Below are 26,828 nucleotides of genomic sequence, written 5' to 3' on the forward strand. Positions count from 1 at the left end.
CAAAAAATAAAAAAAAACAAAATCGCGTCTACAAATTCTTGGCGAGCTCCTGTGACTTGGCGACAACGTCTTCTATAGTACCGACCATGTAGAACGCGGCCTCGGGAATGTGATCTAATTCACCTCCCAGAATCTGAAACAAAAACATGTTCACAACAGGTAGTGTTGGTAGCAGCTCCTTACATCATCAATGATTTATACCTAACAGAAATATTGTTAAAACCATTTGGCGACTGCGAGATTTTTTTTTTATACTCACTCGCTTAAAACCTTTGATAGTCTCCTCCAATTTGACCAGTTTGCCAATATGGCCGGTGAACACCTCAGCCACCTGACAAATACATAATGATTGTTAATTCTCGTATAAAACATAGGTACCTAAGATTTTATGAACTACATAATAGTTATTGTCGTAAGTTCTATCACCACGTAAGTAATTTTTTGACAGTTTTGACAATACATTTTGATGTCATTGGCGATCGAAAGACGAAACAAAAAAATGTTTCTCCTGATAAGTTGCTAAAAATGACTTACGTGGCGATAGAACTTAAACGACGTTTACGTTAATTTTTATTAGATTTTAAACTAGCTACCGCCGCATATTAAAGACTCCAGCGCGCCCTAGGAGGCGTTAGCACCTTATAGAAATCTATGATACAGATCAATATAGAAGTTTTGCCTTCAAATTACACATGAAATCCTTATGTATGTATTGAACAATTAACTTCGGTCTTATCTAATTAGATGTGGCGCTGATCTTTGTATAGCACGCATATAGGTGTATATAAATTACTTTGTACCTATAACTACCTGCAAACCATCCCAAATATTGTTTTTCTTGTGTAAATAAAATAACCTGTTCTTTTAAAATATAATACCTGAAAAGGTTGTGATAAGAACCGCTGTATCTTGCGAGCGCGCGCGACAGTCAGTTTGTCATCTTCAGACAATTCATCCATGCCTAGGATAGCGATAATATCTTGCAGAGATTTATAGTCCTAAAACATTAAAAACAGTGTCAGATAAGTATCAAATATAGATTACAGTTGGTACTTTTTAAATAGGGTAGGTAATTGACTATTAGTCAAATCAGCTACTCTTTATGAAATGTTAAAATCACATTTTAGTATAGAAATACGGTGTAGTGATGTCAGTTTCGTATTTTTGTTGGTTTTTGATAGTGTTTAATAAAATGTTTTAGTCTGTAATAATTACAATTTCAACATTATTTACGAAAACATACATAGCATGAACATTTTAGATGAACCTTATACGAGTAAAAGTTTAATAATTTTTCGTTAACCCAGTCAAATACTTTATTCCAAAATATGAACGAAATATTTGTGTGATTCACAAATAGTAGGTAGTTGTTTGTCGAAGTACCGACGGTTAAAACAATATAAAATGAATAAAGACAAAATGAGGGTAGGTGTAGAGACTCGCGCCACAAGAAGACGCATGGCAGCCACTCAGTCAGCCCGTGACCACGTTCGATGGACTACGATCAAAACATCGGACAAACAAATAAGGTATCGTAACCTATTTTCAATCTTGTTTAAGACCCGTTAAATTATAATAATGTCACAATTAGTATTAACAAGACTTTTTTACGTTGTGTTCATTGTTTGTATGTTTGTAAAAGAGAAAGTAAGATGTGATATGAAGATGCGTTGCTCAAGCTATGCGATGTATCGATAGTAGGGAAGGTGCGAGGGCGGCTCGAAGCGTAACTCATAGCACGCATCCTTCAATATAAAAATCATATTTAATTAAAACTATCGTTTGTCGTCAAAATTTTTTATCGTTTAGTATCTGTCGTCACTGCAAAAAATGTCGTAGACGACAGTAAGTATTGTCGGTCTATATGTGAACACACACTTAAAACTACACGATTATCTGTCGTCACGACATAGTGTGAACGCGCCCTTACCACCATTACTAAGCTATATGCATCAATGAATATAAACGAAAAAAAAAACGCATCCACAGCAACGTAACGTTTGAGGCGCTCATAGCCAGTTGTGCAGTAGTCCAGATAACAGCCGTAAAGCCAAATCAAAAGCCTTCGGACTTGAACAACTTTGACACTAAGTTGACCACTAACCAAACGACAAAAACAAACAACGTAGCGCACATTTCTTTTGAAAAATCATCTTAATTTCAACCATTTCCTTACCTGCAAAATCTTTTGCACTCCTCTAGCCACGCCATAATGCTCAGCTCCTATGATATTAGGGTCCATGACTCTTGAAGTGGAGTCCAACGGGTCCACGGCCGGGTAGACGCCCAGCTCGGCGATGGCCCGGGACAACACCGTGGTGGCATCCAAGTGAGCGAAGGTAGTGGCCGGGGCTGGGTCTGTTAAGTCGTCTGCTGGCACGTATACTGCCTGAAGGAAAGGGCTTGAGAAAGTGAGTACGAATTAACTATTTTGTCGCTAATATAATATTTAAAGATTTTGTGCCAAATCCGCCAATAGTAATGTTTTTAAAGACACCGCAAACTAGGTACTTCTAAGCAACTCCAAGGAGAACATTTATGTATTTGTGTACTTTTATTTTATCGTTGGTCAATTCACACACGGTCATTTGATTCCAAACTACCAAATAACTGATAAACATACTTATATACTTCAAAATACATACTTATATAGATAAATTGACAACCAGGTTCAGAACAAATACCTGTACACTAGTGATGGAGCCAGTCTTGGTTGTGGTGATTCTTTCCTGCATGGTACCCATGTCAGTGGCCAGGGTCGGCTGGTAACCCACGGCTGAGGGGATACGGCCTAACAGAGCCGATACCTGGGGACAAACAAACATTAAAAATGTTATTTTGAAAATTGGAAAGATTAAGAATTTTTACAGTTTTTTGGGATTCACTCTTTTGAGTTATTCTTCACCTCTCGTAAATCTACACTAATAAACACTAAACTACGTAATCGACTAGGTACATAGTTGTCTTACAAACGGATATTTTTTTAATAGTTACTAGGGAAGATTCGGAGATCATCACTGCATGAGATGCATCACTTATTGAAAATATTTTTTGTTTGGCTATAATTAGCTTTAAATTGCCTGATAAATTGAATGCTGCTACTCGAAAGGCAATCCTAAAATCTTCAGCTATACATAATATATATTAAAAATGCGAAATTAATGGATGTTTCTTAGGTATTCTTTCTGAAAATCAAACTACAGAATGGAGTCTAACAAAATGTTGTTAAAAAAAATTATGATCTAATACGAATTACTCCGAAATTTATTTCTTACTTTGTTATTTCAATTATATAACATGAAAATATTATTTTATTATAATAAAAAAATTGAACAACAAACCTCAGAACCAGCTTGAGTGAATCTAAAGATGTTATCAATAAACAGCAGCACGTCCTGCCCCTCCTTGTCTCTGAAGTGTTCAGCCACCGTCAGACCGGTGAGCGCCACGCGAGCGCGCGCGCCGGGCGGCTCGTTCATCTGACCATATACTAGCGACACCTGGCGGGAGAAAAAGAGAAGTTGAATCTATAATATAAAATTGTAGAATTTGTTTGATTGAACGCGCTAATCTCAGGAACTACTGTTCCAATTTGAAAAATTATTTCAATATTAGATAGCCAATTTATCGAATAAGGCTATGTATCATCACGCTATGACCAATAGGAGCAAAGTACCAGTAAAAACTGTTACAAAAACGGGGAAAGTTGCGCGGGTCAGCTAGTATGTTAAACAATCCTTATTACAAACTTTTGACTGGTGTTGGACGTGGGTTCGATTCTCACATAGTACATTATTTATGCAATCCACAAATAATCGTTTCGGGTCTGGCTGTAATTATGTCTGTCGTTTGTATGTTTGTAAAAGTCCCCGCGACATAAGAGCAATTCTTAGTGCGGGAGTTGTCTTCTTTTAAAGAAAAAGAAACGAAAGAAATAACTACTAGTAGGACATAATATTTATTATTACTATTAATAAGTTATACCTTAGAAGTCTTGTAATCATCAGTGATGACCCCTCCGACCTTCATCTCATTGTACAAATCATTGCCTTCACGCGTCCGCTCACCAACTCCAGCAAACACCTAGATAATTACACAAATATAAAGCAAATAAATACAAAAAGTAACAACTCATTAATATAACGATGGGCTTACAAAAAAAACATTATTTACCCCCGGCTTCCGAGTTCATTTAGCGGTATAATTTATCTATTCAATAGCGTTATTTTTATATGAGTTTTAACGCTATTGAATAGATAAACTACCGTTATATTTACCACAGAAACCGGGGGTTAGAAACGTAGATAAAGAGTGTATTTTAATTAAACATTAGCTAAATTCTATTACTTACTGAGAAACCGCCATGAGCTTTGGCAACGTTGTTAATGAGCTCCATAATTAACACAGTTTTGCCAACTCCAGCACCGCCGAAAAGACCAATTTTACCACCTACGAACAATTGTCAAATCAGCTACTCTTTATGAAATGTCAAAAACACCTTTTATGGCCAGTTTCTGAGGTAGGTTTAGCGTATCTATTCAAACTGTGACTTTTATATAAGCTTAAAAAACGCTATTGAATAGATAAACTACCGCTAAATGTAGGTACCTCAGAAAACGGGCATTTGTCGTGACTTGGTAGGTACTGGTACCAAGTACTAGCTTATACACTCAGTGGCAGAAAAAGTGGCCCAAAGCAAAACTACGATAAAACTTTTTAGAATATCAATATATGTTTTTTTTTTTGGCTATAACTATTAGTTAAACAGTTTATACACAAGTTTAGCTACAATTTACACTAAATGGTCGTAATTTTTAATCAAAAATGGGAAAAATTAAAAAATACAGCTTTTGTCGAAATCGCTTATTGAAAGTTTTTGCAAAAAACTAATTCTGCACCAAAGAAAAAATCTAGTTTATACCGCGTGTTAACTCCTCTAGCATTTATGGTGACCTGCATGCATTCTGGCATGCTTTGGAGGATGTTTTAATTACTTCTTGAAGACCTTTATCCCACACTCTGACTAGAGCGGTTCTTCGCTCACCAAGTGATTCTGGTGGGTTGGGCAGTGCACATACACTGTTTTTTAGCATGTGCCAGACATGTTCTATGGGGTTGATGTCTGGACTGCGAGCAGGCTAAGCCAGTTTTTGAAACCCGATATCAGCAAGGTGCGATTCTACAACGCGGGCGCTATGAGCGCGCGCATTAAACTGCATTAAAGTTAATCCTCCCGACCAATGAAATCCATAAGTGGTACAACATGGTCTTGGAAGATTTCTTTAATATACCCGGCTGCTGTTAGGCGCTGATCTACGATGACAAGCTCCGTACGTGCCTCCAAACATACACCTCTCCATACCATAACAGACCTACCTTTGTAACTGACCGTCTGACGTGTTGTGTTGGGAAAAAAACCGTCCTTAATGGCGTCTTTACACTCTCTCACGACCATTTGGTGCTCTTAATGCTACTCAGCACTCATCGGTTAACAAGAACTTGCTCCATTGGTCGATAGCCAATTCACATGTTTACGAGCCCATCGTAATCGCGCAACTCGATGGTGTCTCTCGAGTTCTGGTACTCGGGTTGATCTTCCTGCCTGTAAATTACGTTCTTTTATGCTTCGCCTCATGTTCCGTTCACTAAGAATGACTCCGCGTGCCGCTTGAAGCCTCTAGTGAATCTCAAACGCTGTCAGAAAGCGGTTTCTCAGCACCTCGAGGTTAACAAATCGGTCATCTCTTGCGGATGTACATCGTGTTCGTCCAATTCCTGGTCGCCGCGTGTAGAGACCAGTCTCACGATACCTCCTAATCGCAGACCTTAAAGTGGTATGCGATACATTGAAAAATGCAGCCACCTCTCAATGGTAATAGCCCTGATCGGACAACAAGACCACCTAAGCCACTTGTTCAGCAGTAAGTGGCATCTTCAAATGTTTTCTTAAATCTAAATAGACCAATAATCAATAAAAATCATAAAGAAAATCGTTTCCGTGCAGCAATATTTCAAAATACAGAATTCAACTGACCTCTCGAATCAATACTGAATTCAGTTCTAACACACCTTGTTAGAAAAAGTCATCCGTCACTTAAATTAATCTGAAATTCAACACTTCATAACACTAAACAGATCACTTCGCAACTACTTACAACAATATATCTTTCATATATTACTTAATTTGTTAACAAATTCACGATAAGCGCTTGGGCCACTTTTTCTGCCGCTGAGTGTATAATAATTAAAGTTTTAGTCAGAAACTAAAAAAGCAAGTTACTGTTGTTTCGCACTGTAAATTGACAAAAAGGAATCTATAGTGCTAATCCTTACTCTTGCTAGGTAAATTATTATATTACCAGTTATAGCATAGTAGTATATAAGTGTTTATACCTAAGGCAACACACCAATAAGTTTTTAAAGTGATGTGTGTATTAGAAATAATGATCACTTGTTACAACGGTGAAGGAAAACATCGTAATACAACCTTGCATGTCTGACCCCAGGTTTCTGAGTACATTTAGCGGTAGTTCATCTATTCAATAGCGTCTAAACTCATATAAAAAAACGCTATTGAATAGATAAACTACCGCTAAATGTACTCAGAAACCGGGGGTGAGAGTTGTTTAACACAGTTATTGATAGTCACCGCACTTGGGCAGTTTTGTGGACTGTAAGCCCTCTTATTCTGGGACTCTTGCCCAGCAGTGGGACAGAGCTCTTACCTTTTACATAAGGGGCAAGTAGGTCGACAACTTTAATCCCAGTGGCTAAGATCTCCTGTTCCACCGACATGTCTACGAAGGGCGGCGCGTCTGCGTGGATCGGGGAGAACGCGTCAGTCGTTATTGGGCCACGCTCGTCTGAGGAATAATTGAAGAATTGAAGGGCAGAAATAATATAGATTTCGTTCTTGAGGTATACAAGGAATAGGATTATAAAGCATTGATAGTATAGCGAATATCCAAAGCGAAATGAAAATTAGTTGAGAAACAGGATTTTCTAGGGATTTTTTGAGATTAATTTTATTAATAACATATTTCAATATTGGCCTATGCCCAGCAGTAGGACATATAAAGGGCTAATAATAAAAAGAAAACATTTCAAAAACAGGGTATTTTCGGTAAAAAAAATATAACCTTTTTTATGACATTATAGACCAGTTAATGCCTTCTTTGTCTTTACCATAATACTATATTATCGATGCGAAAAATTGTCTGGTAAGTTTACACGACCATATCGCTTTATACGAAATCCCTTTTCATTGTAACAAAATTAATATTTTGCTCTACTATTAGCCACCTATTATAAAATACTATATTCTCTCTATCTTACTAATAAACGTGTTGTAAGCTGTGATTAGTGATACAGTGTTTTGTCTTCACTCATATACAGTTACAACATTGATTGTAAGTGACTAAACACTGTATAACTAATCACAGCTTACAACACGTTTATTAGTAGGACAGTATAAGTTACCAATAGGTTCTCCAATGACATTAATAATCCGTCCCAGGGTGGGTTCTCCGACTGGTATCGTGATGGGGGCGCCAGTGTCAATGATGGGCTGCCCTCGCACCAGACCCTCGGTACCATCCATGGCGATGGTCCGACACGCACTCTCACCTAGATGCTGAGCTACCTCCAAGATTAGGCGGGGAGCTGGAAAAATTTGATTAGTTTGAGGAAATCTTTTAGTAAAAAGATGCGACTGAAACTAAAAAAAAGGAGACGACTATTATCCCTTTTAGTTTTGAATAATTTTAACGAAGTTCTCCATGGCGCAGTGGTTTAGGTCGCCACGCCGATGCCATTGCGTCGGGAGGTCATGGTGCGATCCACAAATAATTGTTTCGGGTCTGGGTTGTACTTTGTGTCTGTTTGTAAACGTCCCCGCAACACAAGAGCAATTCGTAGTGCGGGAAGTTTTTAACACATTTTTGAGTTGCTATCCGATCGAAACGTGTAAACAAATAAGGTATCCTAACCTTTAATTTTCAATCACGTTTAAGACCCGTTGCATTATAATATTACGCAAGAGTTAGAGTTAAAATCGTTAATAACAATGCAATTACTATGGAGAGAGATTGACTGAGTATCTAGTCCCTAAAATATATAATGAAATAGATGTGTTAAGAGTAGAACCTAAATATAGTAAAAACCAATTAAAAATTAAATTAAGATCTTTAATGCTTGGAGAAGGAGACCCCACTATAAGTGAGGCTCATCACAGCTCAAAACATAAAAAAAGTGCCATAAAATAAATAAGTATAAGACTGATAGTCACCCAGCTCGTTACATTATATGTGCGGTGCTCAAATATGTCATAGATATAAGTATAGTATTATAATAATAATTACATTTTAGATACTTATGTTTGTTAAGTAGGTAGTTATTAATTTTAAGTTATATATATATATGTTATGAGCGTATTCTCGCCAACAAGCTTGAAAGCTTGGCGAGTAAAATTATCTGTTACCACATATTATGTAAAAAAATACTTTTATTTCAATTTCAATTTCAATTTTTTCAATTCCATGCTTTTGGGGCGTTTCAACACGTCTTTCCCCTAGATTTGCTTAGTGATTGTGATTAAAATACTTACTGCGTCCAGGCACTTCGAGCGCGTTCAGAATGGGCGGTAGATGTTCATCAAACTGCACGTCCACCACGGCGCCGATCACTACACAACATACATTGATCAATCAACCTTAAGAATACTATTACTTAGAGTCCTACCTCATTAGGACGCCATGGCGGCGTCGCTGGCTACGTAACCAAGCGGTTAATATTGAAATGTTACGTTGCCACATCGTCGCACGTGAGTTAGGTGACATACGTTTCAATATTAACTGCTTGGATACGTAGCCAGCGACGCCGCCATGGCGTCCTAGTGAGGCAGGGCACTTAAGGGCAAAGTAGGAGACGTAGCCGAAAAGTGCGGGTTCTATTCTATTTTATTCTATTGTATTTAGGTTTCTTGTATTTAATTTTTGGCTTTTTCTCAGCGCCTTGCGTATCGTTGGTACCTTTAGACCCTATACGTGTTCTATAGATGTTGAGAACCTATCGTTGAATACCTAACTCGCGGCGTAACAGACTCTTGCAGCCTTAACTATCTTACTTTGTAAATTCATTACTATACTGCGTTTCAGTTTAGCTTCAGTAAGCAATTTAGCTTTGAAGTGTGTAACATTTATGATGTCTTTACTTCAAAAAGTATGGTCCTTGCCTTAGAAGGCGTTCGACTCCGGCTATTCCTAATTGTTTCTAAAGGTTCACAGATGCAAATATGCCATCTAATGAGTAGTGTGTTGCGTGCGTGTGATGAAAGTGAACAGCTTTGTGCATTCATTCCGGCTACATTTGTCTCCTAAGTCACTAGTTTTTATTCTTTGCAAGCGTTCCTCGCAGGTTTTTGTCACAAAAAGTAATATTTACCCCCTCAGTGTAATAAAACAATTTACAAAATAAAAACAACGTTAATGTCTGAAAAAATGATTATATTATTGCCGTAACACAAACGTTCAAAAAGACAGAGACTGACCAGCGATGATCTTGCCTTTGGCGCCGGCGCCGGCCGCCTTGGGGGGCTCGGAGGAGCCCTTGCCGGCGGGGGGGGAGCGACGCTCGGCGCTCGTGGTCGCCTTCGTGTCCTTTTTGGCCTCTTCCTTCTTCGCCAGGTAAAGCGCTGATGTGTGGAACTGGAGAAAAGAAATTGTGTTTAATTATTTTGTTGAAGATGTCTCTATGGATCTGTCTGATTTATAGAAGAGACATTCGGGCTTGTGATCCCGGGCTACCCGAATCACTGCAGCCTTCAATAACTTCTTAACCACAGCTGCAGAGCTTTTAGTTTTTTAGCCATGCCTCACGACAGCTGGATACAATTTAGAATATTTGATAGAGATACGAAGACTTTCTTGAACGTTATTATAAAGTCTTTCTAGTAGATATTCATGTACGGCTGTTCTCATTGGAACCATTTAACTGTACAAAAGCCTGTTTTTAGTATCGAGTGTGTACCATATACACTCTCTATTTCTGCATTCTCATAGTTCGGTGGGACGTATATCCGATAAAACGAAAGGTCAGGCGCATGACCGACGGCGTTACTTACTCTCTGAGGCACTTATGTTTTCAAAGCTCAAATTCTGAACTTTGGGCAATTCTCTAAAAATTTCTTCACAGAAAATCTCATTAGTACGTTTTTGGTCTGTCCCGGGATTCAGACCAAGACCTCTGCACGACAGTCGCACACGCTACCGACCGCACCACTTAGACAATCACCAAAAAAACAAAGAATAACAAACCCCCGGTTTCTGAGGTACATTAAGCGGTAGTTTATTTATTCAATAGTGTCAAAACTCATACAAAAAAAACGCAATTGAATAGATAAACTACAGTTAAATGTACTCAGAAACCGGGGATTAGACAGTTACGAAAAAAACGTAATTAAAAAACAGAAGCAATCAAAATGACTTAAGTAAAGATGAACGGCTGGTAGTTACCTTATGCGAGTCAATCTTCAAGAAGCTGCAGGCTGCGGGGGAGTACATGGGCAGCCCCTCACGGCCGGCCCTCGCGGCTCGGCCGCGCCAGTCCAGTATGTCCGCCTCGCTGGACAGCGGACGAGATATCGGCGTGATTGTAGTCCTGCAAATAAATAAATTACTAGTAGTAGTAGTATTGTACTAATATAATGTAGTACTGTACTGTTTTGGGTAGTACACTACCAGCCAAATCACCTACATACTCTTTATGAAATGTCAAAAACACATTTTAGTATAGACATACGGTGTAGTGACGACACAGTTTTGTATTTTCGTTGATATCAAATGAGTGCCTAATAAAATGTATCAGTCTGCAATTATTACAATTTCAACGTAATTTAGGGTAAATAAATTACAGACAGATTTTAGATGAACCTTTTACGAGTAAAAGTTTAATAATTTTTCGTTAACAGTCAACTACCAGTTCAGAATTGTAGTTAGACACTTGCAGATTCACTGTGGACCGAAATAATCAGGTTTATTAGCCCACATCTTGGTACCTAAGAACGCTCCAATAGTGTAACGAATAATCCAGATTATATAATTATTCTTCTTCTTCTTAGCGTGTAGATGGCAAACAAATCACAGTATTATTAAATTATGTATTAAATTTAGTTATGACTGCCTCCGTGGCGCAGTGATTTAGGTGACCACGCCGCAACCATTACGTCGGGAGGTCGTGGGCTCGATTCACACACGGCACAATTATTTGTACGATCCTCAAATAATTGTTTCGGGTCTGGTTGTACTTTGTATCCGTTGTTTGTATGTTTGTAAAAGTCCCCGCGACACAGGAGCTATTCTTAGTGCGGGAATTGTCATTTTTAAGAAGAAGAGTTATTACTTAAAGACTATATACTAACTTGAAGCAAAATTCAAGAGGTGAAAATTACCCAATTTTAACAGGTTCCCTGCGTCCTCTCACTGGTTTAAGATACGCCTGCGCATAGTTCATTTGTGAGGCTTTAAGCCGCTTGCCTGGCTTCGGCTTGAACGACCTCCTCAGGTCTAGCGGTTCCTTCATCATGGCTGCGTCAGGCGCCTGGTCCGCGCTCGTGTGTTTGTCCAGGGCTGGTACTACGCAGTCTCTGATCGGCAGAGTCGCTACCGATCTGGTTTGAGAAGCATCTACGCAAAAATTGTTTAAGACTTGGATTAATTTTCTATTTCTATATACCAAATGGTCAGGCAACTTATCATATGTAATTTTGACAGTATTGAATTCAAATTCAAAATAACCTTTATTTAGTAAACTACTTACAAAGTATTTGAAATAGTCAATATATCGTATTTTTTGTCCGTTTCGGGAAAGGTTGCTCGTGAGAAGAAACGGCAAGAAACATTGAACACTTCTTACTTACTTATTGTTAACTTAGCTAATTTGTCTAAGAAAGTATTTGTCCAGTGCTAAAGCCTTTGAAATGGTCAAAAATATAAAAATATAGTAACATGAAACCTTTTAGAAGAGGAAGACCATATTGCAATGAAAGATGTGATTGAAATGCCTTACGGGCTATTTTTAGAATTGCCCGTAAGGCATTTAGATTCGTTCAGATTTCAGATTCGTAAGGCAATCAGAACTATGAGTCCTTTATAACATAGTTAAATGGCAATGCTATAGGTAAGAATAAGATCAAGAAATATTGGATTTTCCGGTGTAAAAAGTATCCTGTGTCAATCTTTTCACGCAATCCAAGTAGCGGATATTAGTTAGTTTCAAATAAAACGATTTCAAAAACTCACATGCATTATGTCCCCGACTTATTTCAACGGGCAAAGAGAATATCTTCCTCATATAACTCATTTTAAACAGACAATATTAACTTTTATATTAATAATTTTATTTTTTGATTTTTCAAAAAAACATCAGTGTCATTTTACTTTTAAAACTAAAACGCAAGTCAATGAACTTTGGAAAGAAAACGTCAAATTATTTGAAATTTATTTTTTCTTATTTCGCTTTTTCGGATAGAATTATTAACAATTTTATTTATCAAAATAGTATTAATACAAAATATATCAGTCTAGCCTTTCTTCCAACTATGTTGGAGTCGGCTTCCAGTCTCACCGGATGCAACTGAATACCAGTATTTTAAATAGAGCGACTGTCTATCTGACCTCCACAACACAGTTACCTGGGTTATAACACGATACTAAGTAAGACTGGTTGTCAGACTTTCAAGCTTCTGACTACTGTTAACGACTGTCAAAGATCTTCTAATTGACAGCCGGACCCTACAATTTTACATGCCTTCCGAAACACGGAAGAACTTGATAATTATGTATAATATATCCACTATCTATATTATAGGTGCATATCAATCCTCCTCACAAACTGCCCTCATGTATAAATATTAGTATTCTGTTTAAAAATTATTATTATGTAAATGAAGTCTCCTCAGTTTTCCCTGTTCGTCGAAGGTTCTACATCAAATAACCACCTAATAACTCTTGAAACGAAGGTGGTATAACACGACTGTGTTAGTTAGAACACTACAACGTAGTTTATTTATATTTACAATTAAATATGTACGTATTTACTTGTCTTCTTTCTTTATCGTATGGTTAGTGGTCAACCTAGTGTCAAAGTTGTTCAAACTCGCAGGCCTTTGACGTGGCTTAACGACTGTTATCGTAGTACAAAACAACCGAGACCGACTTTTTACGTGCCCTCCGAAGCACGGAGACCCAGTTCAAATACCATTATGCGGTCACCCATCTGTTTAACCCACAAATCGTTTATAAGTATGTATTATCAGCTGCACAGAACAAGCTGTGCTTAGTTTGTAATCAAACAGATGGCCGTATGTTAGAAACAATAAAAATTATAATGTAATTCTAATGTACCTACTTACATTACATGTGTAGCAGATACTGTTAGTGTAAGGTGATAAAAAAAACAATACAGCAATTGAATATTGTTATCAATTGACAGTCAGTGTCCCGTGGGAAAAGGCTTGATTTTATTAATTTAACTAACAAATATTTACGTTACTTTCGGACTAACATCATACTTTCTCACATTAGAACTCTATAGTAATTAGTTCCCTTTTGATGATTTCCTTCATCGTTAGATATAAAATGATTATATTATTAATATTTATTAAATCATTTTGATTATTTTATTTTCACTTTACTACACAGTGTCAGTATAAAGCAAAGTCGCTTCCCACGTCTGTCGCTATGTCTGTATGTATGCTTATATCTTTAAAACTACGTAACGCATTTTGTTGCAGTTTTTTTAATTGATAGAGTGATTCAAGAGGAAGGTTTATATGTAGGTACCTATATATAACATGGTTGATATTTTAGAGAACCACTGATAATTTAAAGATTTCTAATGACAATTTAAACCTCTCGGCTATCATTGCTCTTTGGCAAGAGCTTATCCTACTATTATTATAAATGCGAAAGTTTGTGAGTATGTCTCGGAGTTCCCGAGGGATCGGGATTTACACGGGAAGGGTTTCCATGCGGACAAAGTCACGGGCGGCCTCTAGTAATCTATAAAAACCTCGTCGACCCGCTGTATTATAAGTAGTGATGCTACATCGTAAATAATGAGTGTCGTGAGAACCATCACCTGGGGGCACAATTAACCCTTCACCCCTTTACATAAACGCGCTGTCAGCAGACACGGGTCACGTACCATTCGTACAACTAACATTGTAGCGTAGATTTATTTTGTTCATAAAATCACATATTTTTCCATAATATAGAAGTTTTCAACTAAACGTATAGAGAACCATTCACATATTTACATATGCACTAAATCTTTATTAATTTTAAACCAAACCGGTTAAGCCGTCCCTGTCAGAAAATGGATCCTCATTTACCAGGAGAACATGACTACTTAGTGGTAAAACAATAAGTCATTGGTCGAAAGTCTGACATTCAGTCTTACAGAAGGGTATCGTGGTATAACCCAGGTAACTGGGTTGTGGAGGTCAGATAGACAGTCGCTCCATATAAAACACTGGTATTCAGCTGCATCCGGTGAGACTGGAAGCCGACTTCAACATAGTTGGAAGAAAAGCTAGGTTGATATGATGTATAACGGATCATGACTACTTGGTGTTGTAGTTTCTGTGTTCTGTTCTTCCACCAATTTTCCATGCCAACTCTCCACCTATTTTCAGTCAAATCGGTTAAGCCGTTCTTCAGTTATAAATAGTGTTATTAAAACGACTTTTTTATGTTTAAGAAGATAAATATCGTATGGTTAGTGGTCCACCTAGTGACAAAGTTATTCAATGCCTTTGACGCGACTTAGCGACTGTTATCTTAATTGACAACAACCGAGACCGACTTTTAACGTGCCTTCCGAAGCGAGGCAAGATTAGTTCAAATATCACTATGGGGTCATTTTTCTATGGAATTACCAAATGAAAATACTACATTAAAATAAATCTAGTATCAAGCCTCTCTTCATATTTCGGTGTTGGTAGTTATTCCTCGGTCATAACGCGTACGGCGTTGTACCGTAAGCGACAATTATAACGCCAAGACGCCATATTGCCGCCATTAGATTCTTTATATAGTCGACTTCATTAAACAATATTTTTTAGTTTTACATAAGTACATAGATATAATCACGCCTTTTTCCATAGAAGTACGAAGAGACCAGTAAACGCCTATAGTCAGCTGCGCTGTCCAGTCGGTAAAGGATGCGTGGGATAAGTAAGCGGTTATTACATTGATGGGTAACCGCTTAGTGGTCATCAAGCCGATCCTTGTCTCGGAAGGGACGTAAAAAGTCGTTCCCGGTTGTGTCATTAAAGTTTTTAAGTCATGTCAAAGACCTTTGAGCAACTCTGAGTTTGAACAACTTTGACACTAGGTTGACCACCAACTATACGATAAGAAGCCCGACCTTTTCAGTGGGCCCATATCGGTTTAAATTACTTTAAATTAGAGCATTGCATATTATTATGTGGGTATTCCTAAGAATTCAAAACGTTGTTGTCGTGAAAGACAAAAAAACCTTTTTTTTTAATATGTTTAAAAAATTCTGAAGTCGACATCAAAAAGAGCCCAACGAAATCACCTGAAAAGTTAATGGCACTTCATAAAGAATTCAACACACACAGTTACACAGCGTGTCATAAGCTAAGGCCACGTTACGGCGGGAAAATACAGGCGGGGCTCCACCAATCACAGGCCGTCAAATCACCCGCTAATTACACAACCGGCCAATGAGGTGTGAGCAAATGACGTGATAATTAGTACAACGACCAATGGGAGACGCGGGAAAATTACGTAATGACATTGCGTTCTCTGTGGTAATGTTTAGTTAGTCGGCGCGATTGTTTGAATTAGGAATAGTGGTGTGGACTTTTTTATTTGTGGACTTTGGTAAATGGTGTGGTTATAAAAAAAATATTTACTTTTTTTTTTATTTAATAATTACTGATTAAAGAATTAAGAGTTATTTATCGGGTTAAAATTTTAGGATTCTATGCGAAGTTTTCAGACATTAAATAAGATCAAAAGTTGAAAACAAAAAGAAATGCGATATTTTTTTATTCTTTAAATAAATTGTATTTCTGAGATTTTTGCATAAACACTTTTATAGTATAAATTTGAACTCATAATAACGCTAAAACCGAATACAAACTAATTAATTTAAACTATATACCTACTACTAATTGCGTAAACCAAGACGAACACTATTAAATTATCAAGGCTCAGAGATGTTCAACGAAAAGTCTTTTTTTTAGTTTGGCAATTTTCTTTAAATATGAAACCTAAGCTTTTTCTGGTTTCTAAATTATTTATTTCGAAATTAGGAAATATCATTTCAATAATGTTTTTATTAATGGAAAAAATGGCCGTTACCTGATCTGAAATCAAGAGAGGAATTTATGAGATCAAAAAATAAAACATTTGTAAATCTCACACACGGTCATCTGATTACAAAATAAGCAGAGCTTGTACTGTTATCAGATAACCGATAACACATAAGTACTTTTATATACTTACAAATAAAACAAAATAAATATTTTATTGGTACCGCCGCAGTTTGGCGCGCCGTCGGCCGCGTATCTAAATATATTTCAGCCCTATATGTTTAATCCTGCCATAGATTTCGAAGTTGTCCTAGACTTGATGTAATTATTAATTTGAACCTTAAAACTTAAAAGATTCTGTGTCCAAAAATAATATTAGGTCCACGTTGCTTTCGGGATTTTGCATTATAAAACTTAACCCAGTCCTGAACAGAAGAAATGGAATTGAACCAATTTTTTTCTGACCTGCTTACAGTTGGACAAAGATCTTTTCCCAAAATAAGAGGAGGTTCTTGAGTCCACCACACAGAATAGCAACAAGGATACAACAATACAATACGTAGACAAACTGTACTCCTTGAAGAAATGTGTTAAATAACTCTCTGACATGCAAGGTTTCACGATGTTTTCCTTTACCGTTGGCACATCTAAGTTTGAAGTAACACAAATTACTAAGGTTTTAAACTATCAACCACTTAGAAAGGACGTTGGCCAAGTGCAGGTTAGAATCTTTTAAAACCTTCTTACAATTTTCTTCTTAATCTTACCTTACTTAATCTCAATTTATTTTGGTAATTTTGATAGTAACTAAAGTTTTCTATACAGCTGTATAAGCCGAGTCACTGATGTTATAAATTCTGAATGTTGTATACCTCCACGAACCTTGCATACAAGACTCTCTACTAAGTTTTTAATTGTTTTAAGTCTAGTGTGTGTCGCCGCGTCGGCCTTAGGACTATTTTTATAGAAAAACTAGCGGACCCGACAGACGTTGTCCTGTCTACACGTCTTTAATTTGAAAATATTAAACTTTTTTTAATAATCTAAACCATACTCAGATCCCCGTGAACACACACAAAACATTTCATCAAAATTGGTCCAGTCGTTTAAGAGAAGATCAGTGACATACACACTTACAGAAGAATTATATAGAGATGAATAAAAATTACTAGTTAAAAGTGTCAAGTGATATGGAGCCGTCGGTACCGCTTTACGAGTTAGAGTCTGTGGCGTGTTCAGCTCAACACAGTGGGGCATTAGCAGCTCTAAGACTGCTGAGGAGTTACAACCATTTCTTAGTACCCCCTGGTGAGTATATATTTATCTTGTTTTAAATGTATATTAGTGGCCGCCCGCAACTTCGTTCGTGGTTTGTGACTTAGAACAGAACTTTTATACAAACTTTCATCTCCTATTTTATCCCTTTGGGGGTACAATTGATCAAAATCCTTTCTTAGCGGATGCCTACGTCATAACATGTACCTGCATGCCAAATTGCAGCTCGATCCGTCCAGTGGTTTGTGCTGCGCGTTGATAGATCACTATGTCACTCAGTCACCTTTAAGTTATAACGAGTCGAGAGTCGAGAATTTATGCTGTAATATTTCATCCCCTATTTCAGCTCTTTAGGAGATATTCGTATTAAAATCGTTCAGTCGTGTAGACGTGAAGTCACAAAATGTTGACGCTATTTATTAATGGGTCACCAACAGTAGACATACCTATTATTTCATTTTATTACATAATGCATCCGGTGAGACTGGAAGCCGACTCCAATATAGTTTGGAAGAAAGGCTAGCTAATATACATTAATCACTACATAGTATAAAACAAAGTCGCCCATTTTGTCTGTAGTCCCTTCGTATGCATAAAACTTTAAAACTACGCAACGGATTTTGATGCGGTTTTCACTAATAGAAAGAGTATTTTCTCCGACAGGTTTTTATATATAATTGAAATACATTGAAACTATATTAGCTGAGTTATAGCGATTTATGTCCAAGAAGTCAGAAAAAAAATCTAATTGAAGATTGGATACAAGTAAGAACAATGTATAGCAAAGCATTGGTCTTTATTAGTTCTACAAAAAAGTCCGCGATGACATATATCCAGCTTTTTTATTTAAGTCACAAAAACTACTTTTCTGTATTAAAAAAACATTTAATTCGTTGGGTGATGTTTAACTGGTGATATAACCAATAATACATATATCCTTATCAAAATAAGTAAGTTCATCATCACGAGCATTTAATTTAGATTATTTTTGCAGTTTACAGTGTGTTATTTAGACATATAGTTTAGGAGATATCACGATATTAGTATTGCGGCACGGTACGGGCCGGCCGCGGAAATTCTTTCAGTGTTAGATAGCCCATTTATCGAGGAAGGCTTTAGGCTATATAACTTCACGCTACGGCCATCAAGAGCAGAGTAGCAACGAAAAATGTTACAAAAACGGGGAAATTTTTTCTTATGTGACGCAAGCGAAGTTGCGCGGGTCAGCTAGTACATTATATACAATTCAAGATGCGACGCCGCGCCGACAGCAAAAAGTGCGAGCTCAAACAATATCGTAGCTTGTCACGTAGCACCCGTAGATGTGCTACGCGAGCTACGAAATCTGCTACAACACTTACTACGAAGCTACGACAATTTCTATAAAACTTTTTATATTACATACTAATAGTTATTATTGTTGTAATATTATAATGGAAAACGTTCGTTTGTTTGTCCCTATTTTATGAAGAAAAAGAGCAACGGATAGATGTGTATTTTTTTTTGAATAGTATACAATTATATAGTAAAAATATATTAAAGAATCAACTGTTAGGCGGTCGCCGGGTCAGTTAGTATTCTAATATAAATTAGATAGCACTTTGACCCACCAGGGAAACGAATCCGAGACCTCACGATCTGCAGTCCGAAATACAACCGACCGCGCCAAGACACATTTTTTTTTCATATTCAGCTGATCTGCCCCATTGCTGGGCAAAAGCTTTCCTAAAAACTCGCACTGATTTATTCAATAGCTGTCTAACGTTAAACCAGATAAAATACATATTATTATAAACTATATAATGGTATCCCAGTAGTCGAAATTCCACTATAATAAACTAGCTGACCCGCGCAACTTCGCTTGCGTCACATAAGAAAGAATGAAAAAAAAATCCCCGTTTTTGTAACATTTTTCGTTGCTACTTCGCTCCTAATGCCTAGCGTGGTGTTATATAGCCTAAAACCTTCCTCGATAATTGGCCTATCTAACACTGAAAGAATTTTTCAAATCGGACTAGTACTTAGTTCCTGAGATTAGCGTGTTCAAACAAACAAACAAACAAACTCTTCAGCTTTATAATATAGTATAGATTTAAATTATAATAAGTAACTTAACTAATATAAAAATGTATGACATTCAGTAAGTAGGTACTACTCTATGTCTACGTCGGTGCATTATGTATATAGACAAATGTCGAATGCATGGTAGTGTGTGTAATGTTTTATTTATTGATTTAATGTATTTTATAAGTATTACTAGCTGACCCGCGCAACTTCGTTTGCATCACATAAGAGAGAATGGGTCAAAATTTTCCCCGTTTCCGAAACATTTTTTACTGCTACTCTGCTCCTATTGGTCGTAACGTGATGATATATAGCCTATAGCCTTCTTCGATAAATAGACTATCTATCACTGAAATAATTTTTCAAATCGGTCCAGTAGTTCCTGAGAATAGCGCGTTCAAACAAACAAACAAACTCTTCAGCTTTATAATATTAGTATAGATTAAATGCATTTTATAAGTATTACTTGCTGACCCGCGCAACTTCGCTTGCGTCACCTAAAAGAATGGGTCAAAAATTTTCCCCGTTTTTGTAACATTTTTCGTTGCTACTCCGCTCCTAATGACCGTAGCGTGATGTTATATAGCCTATAGCCTTCCTCGATAAATGGGCTATCTATCACTGAAATAATTTTTCAAATCGGTCTAGTAGTTCCTGAGAATAGCGCGTTCAAACAAACAAACAAACTCTTCAGCTTTATAATATTAGTATAGATTAAATGCATTTTATAAGTATTAACGTTCTCCACTCCTCCTACACATAAACTGTAAATGTGCCAAATTTAATATCCCTGCGTCCGCGTAACTTTCGTAACAAGGGGTCCAAATTTTGCCTCACGTATAAATATATAGATAATATACTACTACTGTTTAAATAAAAATTGACCCTAAAACACCATATTTACTCAAACATTACTATAATGTTTCGTATAAATATTGATTTTGACGACAATTAACCTTACGACCAAACACCTGGTCACTCCCATAACTAATTAACTAACGAAAATACACTCTAACACTATAGTAATTATAGTTCATTTTACCTTGCAAACGTTAAGCTGATGATGGAACATAAGGTACCCGCGGGTATTAAGGCCTAGCTAAGGGAGATTTGTAATAAAATGAAGAATATCCAATATAATCAACCAGTTTTTATAATAATCAGTCATGTACTTATATTACTACCGAGTTTAAACAAAAAATAGCTTCTAAAGCTTAAAACTAAAACATTATATCACTTTTAAAAAAACGCTGTCTTTAGGCCTTATTATAATAGGGTAGGGTAAAAAGGCCTATACTATAAACTATTCAAAAATCAACTAAAACTAAGTAAATTAGTATTCTTGACATCAATAATCATTAACATAAGGCAATAGAAAGCATAGTAGTCTTAATAAATTAAAAAAATGTCCTTATTCGCATCCATCAGGACATTGAAAATCATCAGTATATTCTGCTGTCAAACCGACACATTCTTCGTGGTACCACTTAGAGCATCGCGAACATTGCCTCATAGCATCATCCATTCTATCTTATTTGCAAGCATGACAGTACCGATCATTTTTTTTTTGTGATTTATTTTTGTCAGATCGCCTTCTGACCACAATGCTCGTTTGGGAGGCATCGTGACTGTAAGCACTAAAAACAATAATATATAAATTGAAAATATAAACTACGTATATACTACCACTAAAAAACATTTTAAAAACACGCTCCTACTTATATAGCAGTTAAAAAAATAGGAGTATAATAAGGCCTATTGTAAAATTTTATAGGCCTTAATATCCGCCAACCACCTATTTACAGAAAAGAATAATAATATAATTTTTATAACTACAAGTCTCTTAAAACGGTAATTTACAGACAAGCATACATTAATTAATAAGCGGACAGTCAATACAGGTTTGTAAATATGATATTTTCTAAACAACTTACGTTTTACTAGAGTCAATTTTTATAATTCGTGCTGCTGAACCGCACTTCTGAATGATTTCGACGATATTTGCGGGAGGAGAAGTGCTAGAGTGCGTCCGCCACTTTGCAGCGACTTGTATACGCTCTGAGCTTGTGTGACAGTAATCTTGATCGTCAACTACTGTATTTCGTACGTTTTTTGTGATTTAGGCCTTATTACCCGACAGGCCTTAATACCCGCAGGTACCTTATATTGTAATACAAGATATGATAAAATAATATAATCAAAGCTCTTATACAATATATACATATATGTACATCTTAAGTACTGCTATAATTAAATGAGACTCGACCGTGTCCACAGACAAACTGTTCAAACAGTTTTGTGGACCATAAGTATAAGTTTCATGTAAGAAACACTGTTTTAATAATAATAAATAAATAATAATAATAATAAGCTCTATGTATTTACAATTATAGTTCATTTTTCCTTGAAATTTTTTATTTGATGATGGAACATATTTCATAATATGTGTTAAGGTTAAATAATCTCAAGGTGTTGAGAAATAAAGTTGATTTTGCTTTGAAATAGTTTTAGTAATTTGTTTAGCGTTGATTGAAGTGTGCATTGTAATTTATTATGTGTTAGCTTCTGTTCGCTATTTATAATAGGTACAATATAAGGTTACGGACAAAACCAAAGTAAAAAGTACTATTTCTATAGTCCATGTGTTATTCTGGTACATGAGTACCAATGAGGTAATGAGTACACTGATAAGTTTAATCAAAATCCGTTCAGTCGTTTTTTCGTGAAAGAGCAATAAATATAAAATTTACTGTAGGCTCAGTCGTGACAAGTTAAAGTTTCGCATTTATAATCCTAGAGGCCGCCCGCGACTTCGTCCGTGTGGAAACCTTTCTCGTGTAAATCCCGATCCCTCGGGAACTCCGGGATAAAAAGTAGTCTATGTGTTATACTGGGTCTGCAGCTACCTACATATCAAATTTCATCGTAATCAAATCGGTAGTATTTGCATGAAAGAGTAACAAACACCCATACATACTCACAAACTTTTGCATTTATAATATTAGTAGGATATATAAAATCCTACTTATTTTAAATCGCAGGCAGAAGCTTGTAATATTATAATTACGACAATTTGCGTTAGTTATTCAATTACTGAATGGATTTCGATGAAATTTGTCACACAAAGATGGCTTATAACATGGATTAACATATAAATACTTTCTAACCTTAGAAATCTTAAAACAGACGTCATGGCAGAAGCTAGTTTTTATAACACTTAGGTACCTCCGGTTTCTGAGGTACATTTGGCGGTAGTTTATCTATTCAATAACGTTTTTATATATGAATTTAAACGCTATTGAATAGATAAACTACCGCTAAATGTACCTCAGAAACCGGGGGTTAGAATTTCTTCTCCCAAACTCAAAACAAATACTCGTGCTCATCACACAAATATTTGCTATAAACCCCAATTGATATAATGTAACAAAACCGCAGGAACTAATAAACCTTTCACCCTACAACCCCCGGCTAATAGCGTGGGGTGTAACTCATAATTAAGTGCCACCCTTGTGAATATGATGTTATAAAATTATCTAGCAAGATGGGTTAGGTCAATATTTGTCAGATATTTGAACTGAATACTCCGTGCTTCTGATTAAAAGTCGGTCCCGGTTGTTGTCAATTAAGATAACAGTCGTTAAGCCACGTCAAAGGCACCTCGGGTGGCTTGAACAACTTTGACACTAGGTTGACCACTAACCATACGATACGATAAGATAAGATCTCGCTAAAACTCGTGAAGGGCTGGACCGATTTGGTTTATTTTGGTCTTGAATTATTTGTTCCAGAGAAGGTGTAAAAGGTGAATAAATTTGAAAATGCACGGTATTAATTAAAAACAAGAAAGCGTGAGCGGAGCTGCCCGAGTCAGCTAGTAACTTTATAAAATTCTTGTGTTACAAAATTCGTTACCGTACTCCTCCGAAACGGCTTGATCATTCTCATGAAATTTTGTGAGCATATTGAGTAGGACTGAGAATCGGCCAGTATCAATTTTTTATCCCCTTTATTGGTAAAGGTGGTCACCCTCAACATTTTTTTATAAATTTATATAGCAAAACCACGTTTACCGGTTCAGCTAGTAATAAGATAAGAGGTATACGATAGACAGAGGAAGTTAGAAAGATACTTGAAGCCAGGGAAAAGACAATACACCTTTTTTATCAAAAATGGTTAATGTTTTTTATTTATAAAATCAAATTCACACTATCCGACCTGATCATGGAAGCATGACCGACACTTGATGGTTGATCATTAACCCCCGTGCTAGGGGTGTCACAGGTGTACAGTCGCACGCCGCAGGTGCGTAATGATGAGACAATAATTAGCGTGTTTTGTACAGCCCTGCGAGTGGTACTGCGGTACAATATTTGAGAAGGGTGATTGTTTGTTAGTATGTTAAATTGTTATTTATAAGTAAGGTTTTGCCTGAGACTCCGTCCGGGTCAAGATATTTCCCGTGGTAAAAGCACATTCACACATACATCAAATCAGGCCTTTTCCCCATAGGGGTACCCAGAGACCAAAGAAGAACAAAGAACTTGGTACGATCCTTACAAACTTTCCTTGCCTCATTCCAATACATACACGTAAAAAGTCGGTCCCGGTTGTTGTCAATTAAGATAACAGTCGTTAAGCCACGTCAAAGGCCTTCGGACGACTTGAACAACTTTGACACTAGGTTGACCACTAACCATACGATAAGAAGAAGAAGATTGCTTACAAGCTGACAATCGAGGCCTATTTAAATGGGCAAGCATAACAAGCCAGAATCATTATGAATTAACTGAAAATATAATATTAGGTTGGGGAAAAAAGTCTTTTCGCATTAAAGTATGTATGAACTTGTAATAAAATCTTTTCTCTACACAAAAAAGCTCGATGTTTGGGTACCTCACGAGCTCTCACTGAATTGAACCTAACAAACCGTATACTCAAAGAGATTTTATTACAAGTTCATACATACTATAATGCGAAAAGACTTTTTCCCCGACCTAATACTATTTGGTACAAAATATCGTCTCTTATTAAACAAAAAGTAACGCCAAACACACATTAACCGTGCACCGTTTAAGCACACGTGTCGTCGATCAAGTGAGGGTTAATAATTAATTATAGACAGGGGTTGATGTGATAACCCACGTGTCCGCCATTATGTGCGAGTACACGATCACAGGTGACTGGACATTATGACGCGGCGTTGAATAAATATTTGATTTGTGCTTTCAGAGATTTTTAGGTAGGTACTTTTTTCTCTATGTATGTGAGATAATCAATTTAGCGTACAGCCGAAACTACTGATCGTAGAATCTTGACATTTGCTGTGAAGATTCCTTATGAAGTGTAGAAAAGCACTAAGAGAGGATTTTTGGAAATTCTACCCCGAAGTGGGTGAAATTCCACGCGTGCATAGCTGCGGGCGAAATGCTAGTAAAATATAATATGATTGTCACATCGCTTATTGATGATGATGGTCTCTTAGACCGATTTGTAAAAATGCAAAAATTGAGCGAGGATGTACCTAAGTAGTATGTATATTATAGTTTATTTATTTTGTAAAACTTTTTACATACTTAAGTATGTACTTTTAACATTAAGAAAATATTATACTAAACTAAACTATGAATAATTAACAAAAAACATAATATTAACAATTATTCAATGTATTTATACAATGCATATTTCTTAGACTTTCAAATAAAAACTACAGAATGGAATTTGTTAAAGCTTGGCAGTGTTGTTGCCTATTCCTAAATACTATTGAAAAATTCATAAGTCTGTTGTTCGAACTTTCAATTAGCAAGTAGTGTTTAGAAATACGACAGTTCTTCATTGTTTCAGTTACTTGTGTCAGAGTATTCTTCAGTTTGACAAAATCTTATGAATTTACATTTAATTTAAAAAAATATATCATGTTTTGAAATCTGCGGCTTAACTTACATTTCACCTAGATTTAATTGTAATTCTCTTTTGTTACAGATGTCCACAACGTGGTCGGTCCACTGCTGGCCGCGTTGCCGCCGCAGCCTCACTGTCTCCCGCCATATTGTCACCACATACCACCGAGGAACACCAATCGTAAGGAATTTATAATCTGTTGTGTCAATAACTAATATTGTAAGATGAATAAGTTTCTTAACCGACTCTCAAAAAAGGTGGAAGTTCTCAATTCGACCGATTCGCTTGGTAACGTGCCTAATATGCATTCATTTTCATTTAATCATTTATTCAAATCACTTACTTTCATACAATATAAATCTATACTAATATTATAAAGCTGAAGAGTTTGTTTGTTGGTTTGTTTGAACGCACTAATCTCAGGAACTACTGGTTCGATTTAAAAAATATTTCAGTGTTAGATAGCCCATTTATCGAGGAAGGCTATAGGCTATATAACATCACGCTACGGCCATCAGGAGCGGAGAAGTTAAAAAAAAACGGAGGAAATTATGACCCAATACCCATTCTCTCTTATGTGACGCAAGCGAAGTTGCGGGTCAGCTATTACAATATAAATTAATTATGTTTATCATTTAATCTAACATAGAAAACAATGTATAGAATAGTAGCTCTCAAATAGTTGTCAATTGAGATATGTGATAAGCTGATTCGTTCCTCAGTCCTCCCGTCTCCAGTGAGTGAGGTGGAGGTCCGGCGTCGCGGTGAGAAACGGCCCATACCTCCAGAACTGAAGGATGAGAAGTACTTCGAGAGAAGACGCAGGAACAACCAGGCGGCGAAGAAGTCACGAGACGCGAGAAGAATCAGGGAAGACCAGGTTAGTGGACTGAAATAAGTAGTGCTTATATAATACGATAGTTGCATATAGACGTCGCCAAACAACTTGAACATAATTTGCTGTATTAGAAATTAAATTGACTGTAGACCCAGTGCAAAGGACACTTGGTTGGTTGTTATACCAGTCGGGTGGTCGAAGCTGAAACGCCCTAGCCTTTGCGCAAAACTATTATACCTAAACTGACCTAAAAATCGTTCACTAAGATGTAGCGAAATTGTTCAAGTTGTTTGGCGGCGGCAATACCAGTCAAACCAGCTACTCTTTATGAAATATCAAAAACACATTTTATAGAAATACGACGTAGTGACGTCACTAGGTAATTATTAGACATTATATAGAAATTAA

The 26,828-nt window shown here is 36.6% G+C and overlaps 2 protein-coding genes across 3 annotated transcripts in view; one reads left to right on the forward strand and one right to left on the reverse strand.

The window, feature by feature from the left end:
• Nucleotides 1-12,446, reverse strand: LOC142985139 (ATP synthase subunit beta, mitochondrial-like). Its single transcript, XM_076133136.1, has 15 exons — nucleotides 12,297-12,446; nucleotides 11,447-11,681; nucleotides 10,512-10,656; nucleotides 9,548-9,704; nucleotides 8,606-8,683; nucleotides 7,480-7,662; nucleotides 6,726-6,863; nucleotides 4,352-4,449; nucleotides 3,985-4,083; nucleotides 3,342-3,500; nucleotides 2,685-2,807; nucleotides 2,177-2,389; nucleotides 879-998; nucleotides 260-331; nucleotides 1-133 (listed from the first exon to the last, which is right to left on the reverse strand). The coding sequence occupies exons 1-15, from the start codon at nucleotides 12,355-12,357 to the stop codon at nucleotides 29-31; spliced, it is 1,986 nt and encodes a 661-aa protein (XP_075989251.1). The 5' UTR covers nucleotides 12,358-12,446; the 3' UTR covers nucleotides 1-28.
• LOC142985143 (uncharacterized) overlaps nucleotides 1,449-26,828 on the forward strand; it is a 27,395-nt gene continuing 2,015 nt past the window's right edge. The window contains exons 1-4 of one of the 2 annotated variants that reach the window (XR_012960185.1): nucleotides 1,449-1,529; nucleotides 2,236-2,411; nucleotides 25,664-25,762; nucleotides 26,305-26,346. Coding sequence is in view for 1 of the 2 variants with exons in the window: in XM_076133140.1 (XP_075989255.1) it covers nucleotides 17,533-17,650; nucleotides 25,664-25,762; nucleotides 26,305-26,462 (375 nt within the window). In the remaining variant the exon portion in view is untranslated. Of the gene's footprint in view, nucleotides 1,530-2,235; nucleotides 2,412-17,433; nucleotides 17,651-25,663; nucleotides 25,763-26,304; nucleotides 26,463-26,828 lie in introns of those variants that run through there. The other variant, XM_076133140.1, reaches the window with a different exon arrangement.

Source organism: Anticarsia gemmatalis, chromosome 29 (assembly GCF_050436995.1).
Source record: "Anticarsia gemmatalis isolate Benzon Research Colony breed Stoneville strain chromosome 29, ilAntGemm2 primary, whole genome shotgun sequence".
NCBI classification, from domain to species: domain Eukaryota; kingdom Metazoa; phylum Arthropoda; class Insecta; order Lepidoptera; family Erebidae; genus Anticarsia; species Anticarsia gemmatalis.

Coding starts and splice junctions, on each gene's coding strand:
- LOC142985139 (XM_076133136.1), bottom strand. CDS start 12,357: ATGAGTTATATGAGGAAGATATTCTCTTTGCCCGTTGAAATAAGTCGG. Junction 332..878: donor TCTTATCACAACCTTTTCAG/GTATTATATTTT, acceptor TGTATTTGTCAG/GTGGCTGAGGTGTTCACCGG. Junction 134..259: donor CTATCAAAGGTTTTAAGCGA/GTGAGTATAAAA, acceptor TTTTTGTTTCAG/ATTCTGGGAGGTGAATTAGA.